General features: G+C 32.2%; 1 protein-coding gene across 3 annotated transcripts; it reads left to right on the forward strand.

Moving 5' to 3' along the window:
- Positions 1-3,237: 3,237 nt before the first annotated feature.
- LOC144571535 (uncharacterized) lies at positions 3,238-7,820 on the forward strand. 3 transcript variants are annotated; one of them, XM_078320861.1, is made up of 7 exons: positions 3,238-3,533; positions 3,626-3,713; positions 4,417-4,771; positions 5,229-5,658; positions 6,183-6,238; positions 7,383-7,457; positions 7,546-7,820. In XM_078320861.1, the coding sequence occupies exons 1-6, from the start codon at positions 3,500-3,502 to the stop codon at positions 7,419-7,421; spliced, it is 1,002 nt and encodes a 333-aa protein (XP_078176987.1). In that variant the 5' UTR covers positions 3,238-3,499; the 3' UTR covers positions 7,422-7,457; positions 7,546-7,820. The 3 variants fall into 3 exon arrangements, with proteins under 3 accessions (XP_078176987.1, XP_078176988.1, XP_078176986.1); XM_078320862.1 differs by having other exon boundaries at positions 7,383-7,436; positions 7,528-7,820; XM_078320860.1 differs by having other exon boundaries at positions 7,383-7,820.
- Positions 7,821-19,305: the final 11,485 nt, after the last annotated feature.

Consider the following 19,305-nt stretch of genomic DNA (forward strand, 5'->3'; position numbering starts at 1 on the left):
TAACCAGGTATCTGAGCTTGCCAATATTTGATTAGCTACCAATGTAATGCATTTGTAATGACTGATCGCTGCAAACAATGTGAGATTATTATAGTTGTTAAGTTATAATGGATCGGTTATGTAATTTTTTCCCAAATACATTCATCAACAAGTTGCTAATTCCTGTGTGGATTTTTAAAGAATACATACTTTAAAAGTGTTCTTGGATAAACTTTAATGTATATTTTTTTTAAAATGGAGTCTTTATGCTACAATAAATCATATTGATGTAGAACATAGGCTAAATTTCTCTGAAAGTCACTGAATTTTGTTCTCTGTCGCAAATTAGTCATTCAATTTTAATTTGTGTCAGTCAAGTTGCTGAACTTTTTATTTGTTCTAATTAACTCTATAATTTTTCCATCCAAAATACTAACAAAATATACCTATTCTATCCAAAATGCTAACCGAATGACCATATTCCGTTAGCATTTTGAACGGAAAAATTTAGAATGACTTGATTGAGATAAATAAAAAAGAGTAGGGTTAAAATGCACCATTGGTTTTGTGCTCCAACCATATTCCATATTTTTATCTCTGTTCTCAAATTTCAAATAGTCGATTCAAACAGCTCAACATGATCTCCGTATTAAAACGTGCTTATAGATCAAATTTTGTAATTTTTGGAAATATATAATTTGATCTCTAAGCACATTTTATTGTGGATATCATGTTGAGCAGTTTGAATCAACCGTTTGAATTTTGGAAACAGATATAGAGATGTGGAGTATGATTAGGGCACAAAATTAATGGTACGTTTTAACTCTATTTAATAAAAAATTAAGTGACTTGATTAGAACAATCAAATTTGAGCGACTAATTCATGATAAAAGACAAAATTTAGTGAACTCCGGTGAAATTTAACCTAAAACGTATGCTGATGGATTTTGCCTCTTCGGAAATATACGGGCTCAAAATCTGCAAGAGACATCCGAAAAAGAAGTAGACGTCGGAATTAATGGAATCACTTATTTGAAATGTCTTGTGGAACAAAAAAAAAAAGAAAATTTTGCCCACAACAAGAGATGAATTTATCACATTGAGCGTCCGGATATTAATTATTTGAATCTCAAAAATTTAAATTTGAATCTAAAGTATTATTGTCAGCGCCATGTGCATCACTATAATAGCCTCGAATTTGTTTAAATTAACAAAATTTATTTTCGTTTTTGGATACACAATATAAATGACTAGTATTATATGTTGAGTCAAATCACACATGCAGATAAAAATATTATACTGTGTTTCTAATATAAATTTTGTTGATCTACTTGTAATAATAGAAAAAATATGTTATTGTTGATCTCTAAGGGACTGTTCGGTGGAAGCAACAAATTTGATTGTTTACGTGGGAAATTTTTTTTCTTTTTCAATGTAAATGATAAAAATCAGTTCAAAATTTTTGCAATCCATTTCTATTCCTATTCCTATTTCTATTCTCTTAAAAAGTATATAGAGGAGGATGAATATGGTCCTTTTAAGTTTTTTAACTCTAGATGATTTGATATTCGCTATTCAAAGAGACTAAGTAGATTATTACATAATCTAACAACTATATATCAAGGATCTGACATATGAATAACATGACAAGTTTACTTTTAAAAATATAAATAAACTTCGGAATTAATATGCTTTTGTAATATAAATTAAAGTAAGCAAATTAATACCGAATACATTTTTTTTTTAAGCGTGGTAATTAAACAATGATGTCTCGGTAGAACTTCAGGTGATAAGGGCCCGTTCGGTAGCCCAGTAGGGAATAGGAATGAGCATGAGTTTTGAAAATTTTGAACTTGATTTTACTGTTCACCGTAGGAATAAAAACTTCACTCTGAAAAAATTTATTTTTCCCACGGTGAATAGTAATATACCGAACGGACCCTAAATATTTTTTGAAAATTATATCCGAAACAAAAACACAGTTATGCATAGAAATTAAAATTTCCTTTCCTTTACTTCCTATTATATCTTAGTCTTCCTCTAGTGTTTTTAGTTTGGGTAAGGCTAGGGTGCTATGGGTTGCATAGCGGCTTAATATTCGAGTTTTCAAAATTCAAACGATCGATCCGAACAGTTCATCTTGTTCTTCATATTAATATGTGTTTGGAGATCAAATTTGACATTTTTTGAAAAAAAATTACTATTTTTTTAGATAGGTAGAAAATCACTTGATCTAAAATTTTTTGCGCCATTCAGAAATTTAATTTTCTACCTATTTAAAAAAATAGTAATCTTTTTTCAAAAAATATAAAATTTGATCTCCAAATCATATTAATATGGAGAATAAGATGAACGATTCGAATCGACCGTTTAAATTTTAAAAACTCAAATATTGAGCCGTAGCACCGTAGATCTCGGACTCTCTATGCAACCCATACTATCTTAGCCTTACCCTTTTAGGTCATGTTTGATTGTGGAGTAAAGTTAAACCGGATTAAATTTCCTACTCCAAGCTAAACTGGAATAAGTTAATCATGTTTGGTGAAGTAAGCTAAACCACCTCTCTAGGTGGTGTAAGTTACTTCGGTTTAGCTCAAATCTTACTCCATCTTAAACCGCCTATGTTACTTCTCGTTTGGCTCCTTAAGGCCCTGTTCGGCTGCACAGTGGGAATGAGAATAGGAACGAGAATAGAAAAAATTTGAACTGAAATTTACTGTTCACGTGGAAAAAAAAAATTCAATCTGAGTGAATTTTTATTTTCCCATGTGAACAGTATTTTCGGAATTACATCCGAACAGGCCCTAAGCGTGAAGTAAGAGATTTACTCCGTCTCTTACTCCACAACCAAAACATGGCCTAACAGTTTTTTACACGGTTAAGTACAGAGGATTTACCGAAAACAATTATGAGGGACAAATCCGTTATACCAAAAACCTTTTGAATTTCCTTTCTTTTTACCTCTCATTAAATGGGTGCTGTACTGCTGTCACCTGTCAGTATCCACGACCTCCCGTCCCGACCCGAATTCGCAAAATTTGCGTGATTTTATGGAAATTCCCAACCGTTTAAAGACGTTCTGCACGAATCTCAAATCACACAAAATACTGATCACTACATCACTCCCGAATAGGCACTGGACACGTCGGTCACGCAAAAGTTGAGATATCTCAGAGGATACGCACGCTCCCGACCCTAGTTAACAATAAAAGCAAAAGCAGAAGACCGAATAAAAAATTCTCGGTATTAGAAATCGTGAAGAAAACGAGAAGGGTAAAAAGAATTTGGAGATACATAGGTAGCAATCCAAATTTCGAAAATCTTCCCGCTCAAATCCCAATTCGAAACGGCGCTGGTGGAGCCCATATACGCATCTGGCCACTTCCATTTATAACCAATCCAACCCATCAAACTAACCGCAACAGCTCCAAAACCCCCATTTTTCAGTTCCAAACCAGTGCAGACACGCGAAAATTTCCATTCCTCTTGAGGATTCTTGGATCGCGAGGGGACGGGACAGATGGAGGCCCAGACTGAATCGATCGCTCCAAGAGGTTCTCACTGCTATCCACTCGTCAATTTCAATAGATTTGATCTTTTCTTTCGATTGCGCAATTTTTGTTAATTTGTTTGTAATATGATTTAGGTTCTGCAGTGCGATCTTCGAAATTGAGGTATCCCCTTCGCTCAGCTACGAAATCAAAGGAGGTTAATGATCTACCTGCCTCAAAGAGGTTTTATTTTGACTTATTCTTTGGTTTTATTTACTCTTCTATGTTTTAGTAGGGTTTATTTCTAATCAAGAAAAATTTGACCTCCAATCCGGTGTCTATGTTCTTTTGACGATAACATGGACTTTGGTTTTATTTCGTACCGTACAAGCCTTTTGAAGTTTACAGATTCGGAACTTCCTAATTTCGTGATACTTAATGAGGTTTCTACAGTACAGAAATTAGGAAGATCCGAATCTATAGAAGTCTTTTGAAGTTTACAATTGGTTGCTTAGCTCCGGTTTATACGGAGAGTGAAGAGGGTTGTTGCTCCAATCTTGAGAATCCAATAAAAATCTGATTGTCAAGATTGAAGAATGACCTTTCCAGTGGATGTGACCCTCAGGATAAGCTGAATATACAAATAAATCATCCTTTTAAAAGCTCTAGTTGTAGGGATTTGAATTTCATTTCAGAACTCTATTTATTCACAAATAACTCAACATTCACAATTTGTACAAAACAATTGAACAAAAAGAACGTCAAATTGAATTTGAATGAGGTACAATATGGGTCTGGCATGCAACAATTACTAATTATAAGTTGATGTTCTAACTACCATCTCTATTGAGGACACTCAAATCAACATAATATATCAATTTGAACCACCGAAGCAAGTACTCAATATTAGAAAGTATAGTTCCTAACTTCAACTTGTTATGTTTAGGTCTGCGAAACCAATTACTGATATCACCAAGAGTGTCAGTGTTCTAGAACTTTCTGTAAAGGACAAAGCATCCTCAACAAAGCCTCCTAGAAGGCTTTCCATCCCAACCAAACCTGTCTCGACTCCTCGTACCACCAACAAGCCCACCACCACCACCCCAATCTCTGCTAGATCCGGCATACTGAAAAATGTGACACCTGTGTCTAGTATGTCAGGCTCTACTATTGCTAGGCGTCGATTCAGCATGATTTCCTCAGTGTCATATTGGATGACTCAGATCAAGCTGGCTGAGGCTGCCTCCAAGCATTCAGTCTCTCTTGGATTCTTCAAGCTCGCACTTGAGGCAGGATGTGAGGTATTTAAAGTTGTCTTAATTCCAGATGTTAATATATAGATATTGAGAACAGAATTGCATAGGCTTGTTTTTATTACGCTACCTAGCATATTGTACTATCTGCAAATTTACTGTGTCTGGCTGTTGTGAAAAATGTTTGAGCAGTATTCTTGTTAATTGATCTGGGATATAAGTACGGAACTATCGAATTGTCCAAAAAAATGTCTGTCTGCAGCTTGTATGTACTATTACAGTGCAGAACCTGATCAGTACTGTGTCAGTATCCCTGCCAAAAAGAGAACTTGTACTTTCATGGTACATTCCATATAAGTAATCTTTGTCTGCCCCCCACCCACCCACCCACCCACACACACACACAAATTCAACAAGTGTTTGCCTAATTCAAGCAACAAACGTGCTACTTTGTAAACCTGTCTCGCTAAAGTTTCCTTTTGATCAACTCTTTTTAAATTGTTAGCCATTAGATCGAATGAGAGAGGAGCTCAAGTCATATATAGTTCAGCATAACCTCTTGGTCGAACTGAATGAAAGTGTAAAAGACATTCTCAACATGTATGGCATCACAGAGGACCCTGAACAGTTCAAAGTCTATGTCCACAGAAAGTCTGAGTCACCCAAATCCAGCACCAACTCAGAGAAGGGTTCCAAAAATACACCTTCTATAAGTGCCTCTAATGGGCATGGGAATCTGAAGCCAAGATCTCTGAACACAGAGGTTGGTCCAAAGGCGTCTAATGCAGGTTCCAGGGTTAGGGTTTCTACTAACAAGAACCCAATTAAGATAGCTACTGCGAAGGAAAACCTTAAAAAGGTGAAGAAGGAGAAGCAAGCAGATTGTGAAAAAGAAAATCAAACCAGCTTGGAAGACAACCCATCTGAAGGATCTGGTAAACTTTTCTCCTTTTTACTGGAAAAAAATTGCTCCAGTTTTAGAGTATATACTAGTTGGATACTGAAACTTCCTCTTGTCCAATAAACTGAAAATTTATGAAGTCATGTACCATCTCAGTCATTGGACAGGGACTGTTGCTAGTATGTACTGAAGCTTATCATGGTGGTTGGCAAGCTTCTAAAATCTATTGAACTGGGTTTCAAACAGCGATTTTAAACCATTGAAACTGATCTTCTTCTGAGATACATTTGTTTTTCATTTTTTTTTCAAATGCATTTAGTATAAAGTCAAGGGGTTAAAAAGTGTTGGTTTATAAGTTCTTTTAATGCATTCGTTTGTCTTTCAATGGTTTGGATTTGTTTGAAGCTGATCCAGTAGAGTTTAGAGCTAAGCTCACCAGCAATCTTGGTTAGTCTATAGTATGTACTAGCTTCACTCCGGTGTTTGTATAGTTGTTGCTTTGCTTCTCATTTGGCCTTCTAACTCAGGTAATTTTTAAATAAACCTTACTTATTTCAGCAACAACTGTTGATATTACATCAAAGCTGGAGAATGAGGAACAGAAAGAGAATATGGTATGCTAATTCTTCTTTTGCCCTTTTTTCTTGATATCCATTATAAACTGATATTTTTTTGTTTTTAGTCACCAAGTTGGGTATCTCAAAACATGTTTAAAAAGGTATCAACCAAGGCAAAGGACCAAATATATATATATATATATAGAGGAGGGTTCTAATGCACCCAAATTTTTGTGTACCCAAATCTACCCTATCTTTCAAATTCTTTTTCTTCGTTTTCAAAGTCCGAATAGTCAATCCAAACCGTTAGATGCGATCTATATATTAAGATGTGCTTGGAGACCAAATTTTACATTTTTTGGAATTTTTTTACTATTTATTAAACCACTTTGAAAATCGCTGATCCAATGGTCCAGAAAATGTAAAATCAGCGATTTTCAAAGTGGTTTAATAAATAGTAAAAAAATTCCAAAAAATGTAAAATTTGGTCTCCAAGCACATCTTAATATATAGATCGCATCTAACGGTTCGGATTGACTATTCGGACTTTGAAAACGGAGAAAAATGATTTGAAAGATAGGGTGCATTTGAACCCTCCTCATATATATATATATATATATGTTAAGGCTTGTGAGTTATAGTGACAGAAGAGTGCAACATTGAAAATAGAAAAAACATTGTAAGTTATGAAAACAAGTGTGATTTGTACAGAAGGACAAACTTTGTAAAAATTTAGAAGGGACATGGTATCCATGCTGTCCTGAATTGAGCAAGGGTCAACATCTTTGTACATGAATCCATATTGTCTACCTAACATAGTTTCTTTACAAAGATCCTTTGTGGTCATTCAACTTATAAAGTCTAAACCGTGGAACTTGTTAGTGTTGTATATTCTATATGCATGCAGATTAGATGTTGATTTTGTTTCCTTAATCAGAGACCAGAAAAAGGAGGCTTGTATTTTTAATCAGATTTTTATTTTCCAATCATCCAATGTCAGATATTATAGATGTTACAGTTGTGGGTATGTACATTGCATTGGGGGAAGCTGAACAAATCTGACAGAAAGGAGTGTTTATCTTGTAAACACTCTTTTAATTATTGATGTAACACAATGTTGCAGGAAACAGGTGATGGAAATAGTTCCATACCATAAATCACAGATACTAATTTTTAATTGTTTAATTATTCTTTGTTGTAGGAGAACTCTCCATGTGTGATCGATGTATCATCTGCATAAAGCAAATAGAATGTGGTATTGTTGTTTGCACTGTTTGTCTTATGTAGTTATTACAATACACTAGGAATATGTTGCTATATCTGAGTTTCGTATTAAAACATTGCAGGTAGATGCCCTGTTGGAGCTTTGCTGTTGTCTAAAAGCTTGATTCATCCAATGTTACTTCAGATTCATTTTTTCTTTTATTGTTGAATGTGAGGTGTGTTTTCCTTCTGTTTTTCCTTGAAACTAAATGCTTGGGGTGCATTTTATTTTCAGGGCTTGTTTCCTCGATAAAGCAAATGAAATGCTTGTTGAGGCGTATAGAATATAGGCGATTTAAGTGTGTCAGTTGAATTGGGGTTTGGTTTGTACAAAATTTCGTTATGAAACCCTATGTGGCCTGTTCTTTTGTTGTGAGTGGTTTGGCTACTCCGAGGTTAAGTATGATAATGTCATCTATGAAATCTCTGGTTTTGTTTTTTTATCTCATATTGTTTTCTACTTTCAAGTTGCTATATAGAAAGTGTTTTATATTACTTAAATTAGTTAAATCAAATTGTAACAAATATAATCAATAGGAGTGTATGCCAAAAATCTTAGAATAATGTTCCTGAGCATTAATACACCTCCCATTAGAAACTAACATCTGTACTGTAGGATTGTTTCAATAGTTACGGGGGGTTGACATTTGACATTGCACATAGATTGGCAACTAACAACGGGATCTCTTGAAATAATAAAAAATAAAAATTGAATTTAGTAGATGTCTTTTGCCATTTATAAATATTGATCGATTGTTATTTGGTTACTGATTAAATGTTTTAAGATAAACAAAAATTTAGTTTTAAATTTGCTTGACAGAGGATCAATCTATTTAAAATTGCATTGAACTTATACTATGTTGTGTCAAACCATAGATAGCCTGTGTCTTCATCCCCACTATAGTGAATTCGTAAACTCTGCATTAACTCAAAAGGAATCTGAGTTAATGAATCCTGACCATCCGATCTGTTTTAAAATTCGTACACACTAGATCTGCACTCATATTAAAGGGCCCCTATATCATAAGCAAGGGCCGGATTAGCTCCATTTAAAATCCGATGGTTGAGATTCATTAACTCAAAAGATTCCTTTTTGAGTTAATGCACAGGATACGCATTCCACTATAGTTGTCTTTTATTGGTTAAGTATCTCAGTAAGGAGGAAATAAAGCGTCGTCTTTTAGCTCATCGGTACTACTATGTACTAACTACTAAGAGATTACGAACTTCAAAAAATAAAAGAAAAAGATGGATATTTTCCACGGTCTTCTATTCTTGAGCATGGGGATGCCCGCTTTGAGGTAATTCTAACCGCATCCGACCTTGGTATTATTTTGTACAAATATTTTAGGATGCAAAACTTATTTAAGCCATAGATAATATGTCTACAACTTTAATTATTTGACTATGATCAGCATTGTGTAGGTTTTTATGGTTGTTAAATAAGATTATTGTTAATATAATGTCCCCTTTTTATGATCTTTACAGAAGGATCCTAGCAAACTGGGGACATATTTAATAGTAGGGATACGGTATCATGCAGTAGAGTTTTCGCTATTTTTTGTTTCTGTTTATTTTTCTGGGATGGGAAAACTTCTTCATCTTGCGTTAAAATTGGATAATTGATGTAACATATAGGGTGGTACATGCAATTATGCTAATTCACAAGCCCATAGATTTTGAAATCTTAAATAACAAGCAATTTGAGCTTTTGTGGGCCTTTAATTATTAGTTCTTTCGTGCATGGTTTCTAACTTTCTACGCCCATATCCGGGACTAATGTAACTGGAACAGATAATTTCGTCTTGTTCTTTTGTATTTACGTAATTATTTATAAGTATATTTTATATTATAAATAAATTGTTCACATTTGTACTCATCTGTATCCGTATAAATTCCAAAGTGGCTGTACAAGTCAATAAGATACCAATAAATGCAATTATTGGATAGCATCTTCAGATGACAACCCTAAACAGATTCTCCCGGGCCGAAGTACAAAGATCAAACCTCGACATGATACAAATACTGATGGACAAGAAGACACCTAAAAAGATTCGCGAGATTCTGGCAATAACACATTTCGTGATGTGGAGAGAGAGGTGCGCCAGAATTTTCAGGGAGGAGAATAAAACAACACATGAACTGGCAGAAGAAATTCACAATCAGTGGGCAAATCTTCATTAGCATAGAATGAGCAAGTTAAATTGCATTTTATTTCGTACTTTTCTTACTTTCTGTTTCAGATTTTCTTTTGGTTTAAGTCTTAGGTTCAGTTTAAGTTTTAGGTTCTGTTTCAGTTTTGTTTTTTTTTTTTTCAAGTAAAGGACTCATGGTAGAGTCTACTTTGTAAGGGGAGGGGGGCACAGATTTTACATCAAAACCTGATAGTTGTAACACCGAACCTAGTTTAAATTAATAAAATGAGAACGTGATCTCTATTTTTTCTTCTAAAAAAAATCTTCGAATGGCTGAAACAAAATTTTACCTGCTACAGCTACTGTTAGATATTATATATAAGCACATTAGTTTTATATATCAAGTAAAGCACATTAGTTTTAAATAATCTTGGAGACTTGGAGTTATATCCTAATCTATCTATTGTGATGAATATTTACAAAATAGACTTAGTTCTCCTTTCATTATTCCCGTACAATGTTCTTTTTTGTTGTTGTTTAATAATTAGTTTCTTATTAGTAGTCGGAACTCGGAAGGTTGCAAATGTGTCAAAGATAGCGAATTGGTCCCGTCTAATGGTACAAGGAGGAGTGTCCATAAGCCCTGAGACAAAAGTGCCAAGCACTGTAGTTGGTTGGTTTGGCGAATCAAAGCTCAGGCGGTTACTATGATCAGGTTTCAATTCACAAGTCCTTTTCAATACTACATTGCCGTTACTGTGCTCATGATCTTCTGTGGCTTAAGTTTCCTAGAAGTTGCATCTTCTATAATTGTTTTACTGTAATGGTCCAAAATGAATTTTTACCAATAACTTATCAAAGAAAAGTACAAAGAACAGCAGACCGTTGCAATTTCAATAATAATTAAGAGTAATAAGCACTTAATATGATATTATTTAGTAGAAAGTTAGAAACACAATCATAACATTATTAAAAAAAATCTCGAGTTTTATAATGACGTCAGACATAACTTTCTCATAAATTATTATTGAAACAAACAATAGGCAAAATTATGAAACGAGACAAGAACATAATAATGGACTTTGCTATTTGTTTAAGAATCATAGTCTTTTATGAGTCAGAGAAGCACACTACATACATCACACATTCACACTACACAGGTTATAGAGCTGGAAACTATGTTTCCATCATGGACCCCTTCATCTTTTACAAAATAATAATTATATATAACTTGTGAGAAAGGGAGAATCCAAGCCCCAATCATTCATTCAACTAACAAACGCTACAGTGGTCATATATCTGTGAAAGAGGCAAAGAGCCATGCCTTCTTTTTGAAGTTCTCGTGTGAAATGGATGAAGGATGAAGGATTTTCTGTGGGCAATTCTTATTAGTTGTGCACAATTGCGTACTCTTGTATTAAAATATTTTTTTTATATTTTATAAAGAGATTAAGTTTACAAATTATCTACTATTAAGGTGTGTAACAAGAGGAAGAATTGGGGGTTTCGTTTGGATATCTTTTTTTTTCTTATTTGTTATGATTGAATGACTTCTGCATTCTCACATGTCATTTTCTTATTTAGAAAAGATATACACTTGTTATGTTTTAGGTATAAAAAATTCTTTAAACAATATATATTTTTTTATAAAAAATATTTCATTCTAAATATTTATCTTTTTAGATTTCCCAATTTAAAGCAAATTTCTAAAAAACAACTAAGCTTCTTAAAGAAGGAAGATGATATGGAAGCAGCGTTCCATATTTCTACTAGTTCTATAATTAAGCTGCACTATATGTAGTACTTTAAAAAAAAAAAAAAAATAATCATGCAGCTTGCAAGTACTTTGTGTCAGGTCTTACCTATGTTGCATAGATACAAGTACGAGTATCATATTGGATACAACAATACGTTAATTTTCAAAAATCTAGGATACGATACGCTTATTTTATATATATTTTTTATTATTATTTATATATTGTATTTAAATAATCATAACTACTTAAATTAAAATTGTACAAAAGATTATAGGCTTAACTTATGTATAAGTTAAGTATTATACTTACCATCATTTATCACATATAACACTATGGTGTAGTGGTTACTGCTTTTGGCTCAAAACGGGGCTGACCAAGTTCGAACCATGCATACAGGGAAAAAAAAGGTCTGGTGTATGCTCCGCTTACAGGCGCGTGCGCGGTGTACAGTCGTGGTTCATGGGCGTGGTTCATAGTCCAAATGCGCAGACGTGTATCTAGCCGTATCCTGAGCATATCGGTGCGTTTCAACGCGTATCGGTGACCGTATCAATACGTAAAGAATATGCCACATCAGCCGATACGTCAGCTGGCGTATCTGATACGTATCGTAGCCATATCAAACGCGTATCGATATTCAATACGTGATACCAATACGTGTCCCATACGGATACAGACCCTATATTGAAGTATCGGAATAACATAGGATCTTACTATTGTTCTATTTTTATTTTAGGATGATGACAGCAAAGTAGACAATAAGGCATGCACAGTACATGTCCATCACCGACACTGCATTTTTCCACTTCCATACTTTGCTTTAGTCAAAGACCCCACAAATCCACTCCAGCTTCAACAACCAACATTATTTATGCACAAATTTGGGGGAGTTTAGATCCAGTAAATTAATCCAATCTTTGAGTTTTAAATCTGGATCGTTCGATTTGAATCCGTAATAATCTATCCGAAGTAGAGCGCACACATCCCGAAAAATGAATTTGAATCGCAAAGCAATCTTGAACGACAGATTTGAATCGGACGGTTTCGATCCAAAACTCAAAGATTGGTTTACTTTGGGGGGATCCGGACCCAATTTGGGGTCCCTCCTATGCAATGTTTATGATCTGTTAATATTGAAATCGAATAAATGACAAACATTTGAAGCTAACCATAACGAAGTGGTTAGAACATAGAACAGTGTGAGGATAATTGCTGTCTGACTAAAATATTATTTGATTGATTAGTTGTTAAAAGATCACGACAGAAAACAGTCTGACGTGACACTTTTAAATATGACGAACAGTTATTAGATAATGGTTTATATCTAGTGTAAAAAAATATATTATCAGAAAATAATCTGACGTGATATTCAAAATGACATTGTGAGTATAAATACACTTTTATAACTTATTATATGAAAATAGAAATTACATATAAAATATGCATGCTCAATTTGTTATGACAAAATTTTTGAAAAGTATAAATATTTTTATAAGTGCATGTCAAAGAAAGGAAGAACATTTTTAAGATACAAAAAAAAAAAAATGATGCAGACGAAAGAATGCTATTACTTACCACCAAAATGATATATGATAACTCATATCATCCACTAGAAAAGAGTTTCAATGTCACAAATATATATCATAACCTCTTCTTTATATTTATATATTAAAATGGGAAACACAAATATCGATTTTGAGCAGTTGATTTTGTTTATTTTCATGAGAGATGGGTGATGTTTTTAAAGTTTATTTAATATATATCAAATTGTCAAAAAAATGAACAAATTTAGTATAACAAGAACTTCAAAGATCATAAACCCTAATCCCATAACTTTTAAGCAAATTTTACATGCACATAACTTCAAAATCCTATAAAAACATAATGAAATTAGAATTTTAACGCAATACTTGATCGAAAGCAGAGACTACGAAGGAGACAAATTCACTTCCTACCACTTTTCTCTCTCTAAATTGCGTCGCCAATTCCTAACCAAAATAAAGGAATTTGTCAAAAATCGTACGGAACCGAATAAAGAGACGATGCGGTCTTTTCTAGCCCTTCGTGTTTCCCTCCTTCCTCCTCCTTTGCACCGTAAAAACAATTATTCTTGTTGTTTTTCTTGTAAGCTGGAATTCTAAAAATGAGAATATGATGACAACATCTGTAAACTCAAAAAAATTGAATATAATTATGAAGTTTCTAAAGATGAATTCATTATATAATGGTCTGACTAATCACAAAATTTTAATCTAAATCATGTCTGTTCTATTATTTTTAATATTATTGAATTTTTTTATGATATTTATTCTTTTTATTTTATTGAATTATTATATCTTTTTTATTCTGTTGAATTCTTATCTGTTTTGGTTCCGATCAGACCCCCCCAAAGGCCCAAATATTGTTCGCCATTTTTTGTAATAACCAAGACAAAGCACGTGCTTTCCATCTCTACCTGTCTAATTCTTTTCACAATGCCCAATCAGATAAACTAGTTCAAAATTATTCGATCTCAAATCTCAAATCTCAAACTAACACGTGCCATTTTCAACAACTATTTGTCGCTTTGGGCTCAGTCCTGCTACCAAAATTTTATTTTTGTTTTGCACTGACATCTGCTGCCAACCATGGTAACATATCCGGAACTATGGGAGTTACAATGCAGAAATAATTTTATCATATTTTGGTTTTCTATAATAAGAATAATATATCATATTTGTACTTTAAAAAACAAACAAAAAATAATAAATTTCATGAACAATATATGTATCAACACGACTTCTTTTGAAGTAGAAACATCAAGATTTTTTTTAATTTTATTTTTGTGAAAATCCATTTAATTGGTCTATTTAATTAGAGAGATATTTTTTTAAGGGCCTGTTTGGTTTGGTTACTGTTTCTGTGGGAAAAAAAAAATTCAGTTTAACTGTTTTTTTTTTTCCCACCGAAACAGTAAAAAACAGTGCAAATTTGAAGCATTCCTATGCCTATGCCCATTCCCATTAGTGGGCCGAACAGGCCGTAAGATTATCCGATCAAAATCGAATGGCTGTCAAGTAAATGGGCATATATACCGTTATCCAATGGACCATTGTTGATAGCAGTAACTACTTTTAGATTTTTATTTTTGCCAAACTGGACTTTGATGAACATTGTAATTGATCATTAATTTTTACTAACATAGACAGTTAAAAAGATATTTAATTTTTTTTCAGTATACATTATTTCGAATTGTTTATATATGCCGTCTCCTTCGTTCATAGTTATAATATTCTGTTTTCCAATTTTGTAGAGCATTTTTTTAATATAGGATTTTTTCGGCCATGATAGATATATCAAATTGTAAATTATAAATATATGGAAAGAGTCGAATTTCTAAGCTGTTAAACAATATCACATCAACCCTTCCAATTATTATTCTCTTCTAATTTATTGTGATCGTCAACCCATTGTAATACGAGTTTATTAACAAATTTATTTTATAAACCCATCAAATTCCATCTGTTCCCCTACTAGTAAACATGGCCTAAATAACGCGTCATATTAGATAGACCTTTCAAATTGTGTATCGTACGTAGTTGTAAAAAAGTATGACGGTAGATTGAAAGTGATCCGATCATGGCCTCGATATATTAGGAAATAAGTATGGTAATTAATTTGAGACCATATCCTCTCAGGTATTGCAGAGGATCACCCTCACTTTACGGTTTAAGATTCAATTTCAACCGGTTTGGTATTCGGGCTGCAATAGGAGCAGTATTTTTGGACTTTGAGATTCGTGCCAAGTTAAAAAGAACGGTTCAGATCTAGTAATTGTAAAAGATTTCCTTATCAGGTATTGGAGAGGATGTGAATTCAATTAATTTAGGGTTCGGCATGTAGCCTAACTCAAGATAAGTATTTGACCAGAGAATCATATAAGACAGGTAGATAGGTGGCCGTGGCATTTTTGTATTGACTCAATGTTGGGAGGTCTACCACTTTAAAAATTGAAATTGAAGACTTCAATTTTGTCCACCTTCAGAGAAATTCATATCCGTATTTACTGATACTTTATTTATATTTACATTTGTATTTATCAAAACTCGTGTCATCAGAAGTCAAAACAACCCTTAAATATCCAAACAAATAACTATATATAAATCAAGATACATATATTAAATTAACAACTTGTAAACGAATGTATTCAATTTGAAACATAATTTTATATTTTATTGAAAACAGAGATAATTGTTGCTATTCTCTGCATAAGCACTGAACTCCAAATTTTTTTTTTTCCCTTGAAACCTGTAAATATTTTCTAGAACTGTGCGGTAGCTAGAATTCTTCATCCTGCTTATAAACTTTTATTAAAAAAAATAAAATAAAAGGTAATGTAATATTCCCCCAGCAAATAAAAATAAATTAAATAATGGGATATACAATATTGTTCATCACAAAGACACAGACACATACTGGACAGAGTTAAATTAATAATGGGATATAAGAGCTAAAGGTAGATTTAAAGCATTTACTAATTTAACAGATATAATTCTGATTAAAGTCATTAATCTCAAATCGTCAAAGTCAAAATTTAGGAAAAGCAATAATACCTTGAATATTTATGAGTTCATTTATTCAATTTACTGTTACAATTTAGACGAAGACGACGTCCTCATCATAATTAAATTTAAATCTCTGCATTTACTCAGATGGGGAGCAGAGTCTTGCATGAGACTTTACCTAATGCTGGTCCCTGTCGCAGTACAAAAAATTAATTAATTAGTGAATGCTTTTAAATCTACTCTCTTGTCATCTGGCAATTAGTGCTCTCTTGGGAGAGGAGAGAGCACTAATTCTCAACCTTCTACTTTGACCTGGGTTGCTCAGAATTAAAGGTTTTGGCTGTTACCCCTCTGTAAAGTGAATGTGAAGAGAATTTTCTTTTTTTTTGTACCTTTGTATTATGATGTTGATATCTCATGTGATATTAATTTCAAAATTTATTAGATAGATTTTAAATAATAAATTTATCCTATGAGTGATGTGTTTACAATTTTACAAGTAAAATTTATATTTTTTTCGAGTTATCAAGTCAAGCGGTCAAAAATGTTGAAAACTGAATGTATAAAAATTAATTTAAAAACTCTCACATTTGACCACTTGACTTGATACTAAATAAATTTGAAAAATTATAAATTTTTGACGTAAATGAACAATTAATGGGATACGAATCTGCTGCTATTCTTCTAAGAATAACAGCTTCCTGCTCTTCATTTGTGTGTCTATCTCTCTCTTCAAAAGAGGAGGACAGAGAGAAGGGAGAGAAAAGGTAGAGAGATAAAGAGGAGAGAGATAGAGAGGATAGCAGGGAGAGCAGCAAATTTGGATGACAGCGGATTTCATTCCCAATTAATGAAGTAGATTAGTTTGAACAATTTAGATTTATCGTTTGAAGTTGATTTGATAAGTTTTGGAGTTGGTATTATATAAGCTAAAATGACATTGATTTCGTTAAATAATAATAAAATGATAAAATATAAATAATGTACTAAAATTGCCTTATAATTTTTTTTATTACTGAATTTTATACTATATTAATCCGAAAATTATATATGTTAATACATCATTTATGAAGCATATCAGTTTCAATAATTTGAATTTCTTATTTGAAACCAATGTAATAGATTTTGAAGGTAATTAAGAACACCCTAATTCTACTCGATGCTTTCAGCGTTGTATACAATTTGTGCAATTTTTTTTGTTGATATTTAAAAAGTTAATTGAGAAAATTGATATAACTGTTTCGTTTCTTACGTGATACGTGGGAATTGTAACAATGCTATATATTTTTTGCCGATTTTTTTATTTATATCCAAAAAATAAATTAAATTTTAAAAAATAACCGAACCGGTCACCAAATTTGAAAACTACCCAAACCGGTTAACCGTTAACCGGACCCAAACCAAATTTCCGGTTAACGGTTAACCGGACCCTTTGAAATAATCCGGTTAACCATTAACCGGAAATTTGGTTTGGGTCCGGTTAATGGTTAACCGGTTCCTAGGTCCGGTTAGCCGTGTACTAGAAAGTTTTTTTTTTTTTTTTTTTATAAACTCTTTTTTTTTTTATAATATATGTATATGTATATGTATGTATATGTATATGTATATGTATGTGTATGTGTATGTACAATATTTGTACATATACATATATTATATATACATATACATATATTAGTTATATTAGTTTATAAAAAAAATAAAAAAAATCAGTTATCATATATTATACATGTATTATATTATATATACATATACATATACATATACATATACATATACATATACATATACATATACATATACATATACATATACATATACATATACATATACATATACATATACATATACATATACATATACATATACATATACATATACATATACATATACATATACATATACATATACATATACATATACATATACATATACATATACATATACATATACATATACATATACATATACATATACATATACATATACATATACATATACATATACATATACATATACATATACATATACATATACATATACATATACATATACATATACATATACATATACATATACATATACATATACATATACATATACATATACATATACATATACATATACATATACATATACATATACATATACATATACATATACATATACATATACATATACATATACATATACATATACATATACATATACATATACATCTACATATACATATTACATATACATATACATATATTACATATACATATACATATACATATATACAAGAAAAAGTAGAAGATTACAATTCATACAACATATATATATACAAAGCCTTTTGTACACTCAAAATCAATTTCGTAAAAAAAATTAATTATAAGAAAATATTTATACTAACCACTCAAAATCAATTTCGTAAAAAAAAAAATTAATTGTAAGAAAATATTTATACTAACCACTCAAAATCAATTTCGTAAAAAAAATTATTGCATATTATATGAATTTACAATTGCTCTGATATCAAATGATAGTCTTAATAATTCATGACGTGTTCTGCAATTAAAATTAAAATACTAAGATCTCTAAAAAAAAAAAAAGCGGACCGCCCGTGGGAATAACCGGACACTCTCCATATATTATTAAAAAAAAATGAGTTTATAAAAAAAAAAAAAAAAACAAACTTTCCGGTACACGGCTAACCGGACCTAGGAATCGGTTAACCATTAACCGGACCCAAACCAAATTTCTGGTTAATGGTTAACCGGATTCTTTTAAAGGGTCCGGTTAATGGTTAACCGGATTCTTTTAAAGGGTCCGGTTAACCGTTAACCGGAAATTTTGTCCGGTTAACGGTTAACCGGTTTGGGTAGATTTCAAATTCCACAACCGGTTCGGTTATTTTTTAAAATTTAATTTATTTTTTGGATATAAATAAAAAAAATCGGTATTTTTTTGAGTTTATAAAAAAAAATGTAGCATCATTGCGTGTGGAAATTTCCCTCATCCTATACCATTCGGAACAAAAAAAAAAATTCTAATTTAAAAAATCTCAAATGAATATAACATCTTACGGTTCCTACACCGATTTTTTTATTTTTATCCAAAAATATAACTAAATTTCAAAAACTAACCGGTTTTTGCGTGTTTTTCAAATCCTACCCAAACCGGTTTAGGGTTAACCGGACCAAATTTCCGGTTAACCGTTAACCGGATACTTTTAAATGGGTCCGGTTAACAGTTAACCGGAAATTTGGTCCGGGTCCGGTTAACGGTTAACCGGGTAGTGGGTTCGGTTAGTTATGCACCGGAAAGAGTGGTCCGGTTATTGGTTAACCGAACCGAAATTTTTTTTTTTTTTTTATATACGCGTGGGGGTCATGCTGGGGCGGCGTTGACACGTGGCAACGAATTCGTTGGTCCGGTTATTGGTT

The sequence above is a fragment of the Carex rostrata genome, chromosome 19 (assembly GCF_964058835.1).
Source record: "Carex rostrata chromosome 19, lpCarRost1.2, whole genome shotgun sequence".
Classification (NCBI taxonomy): Eukaryota; Viridiplantae; Streptophyta; class Magnoliopsida; order Poales; family Cyperaceae; genus Carex; species Carex rostrata.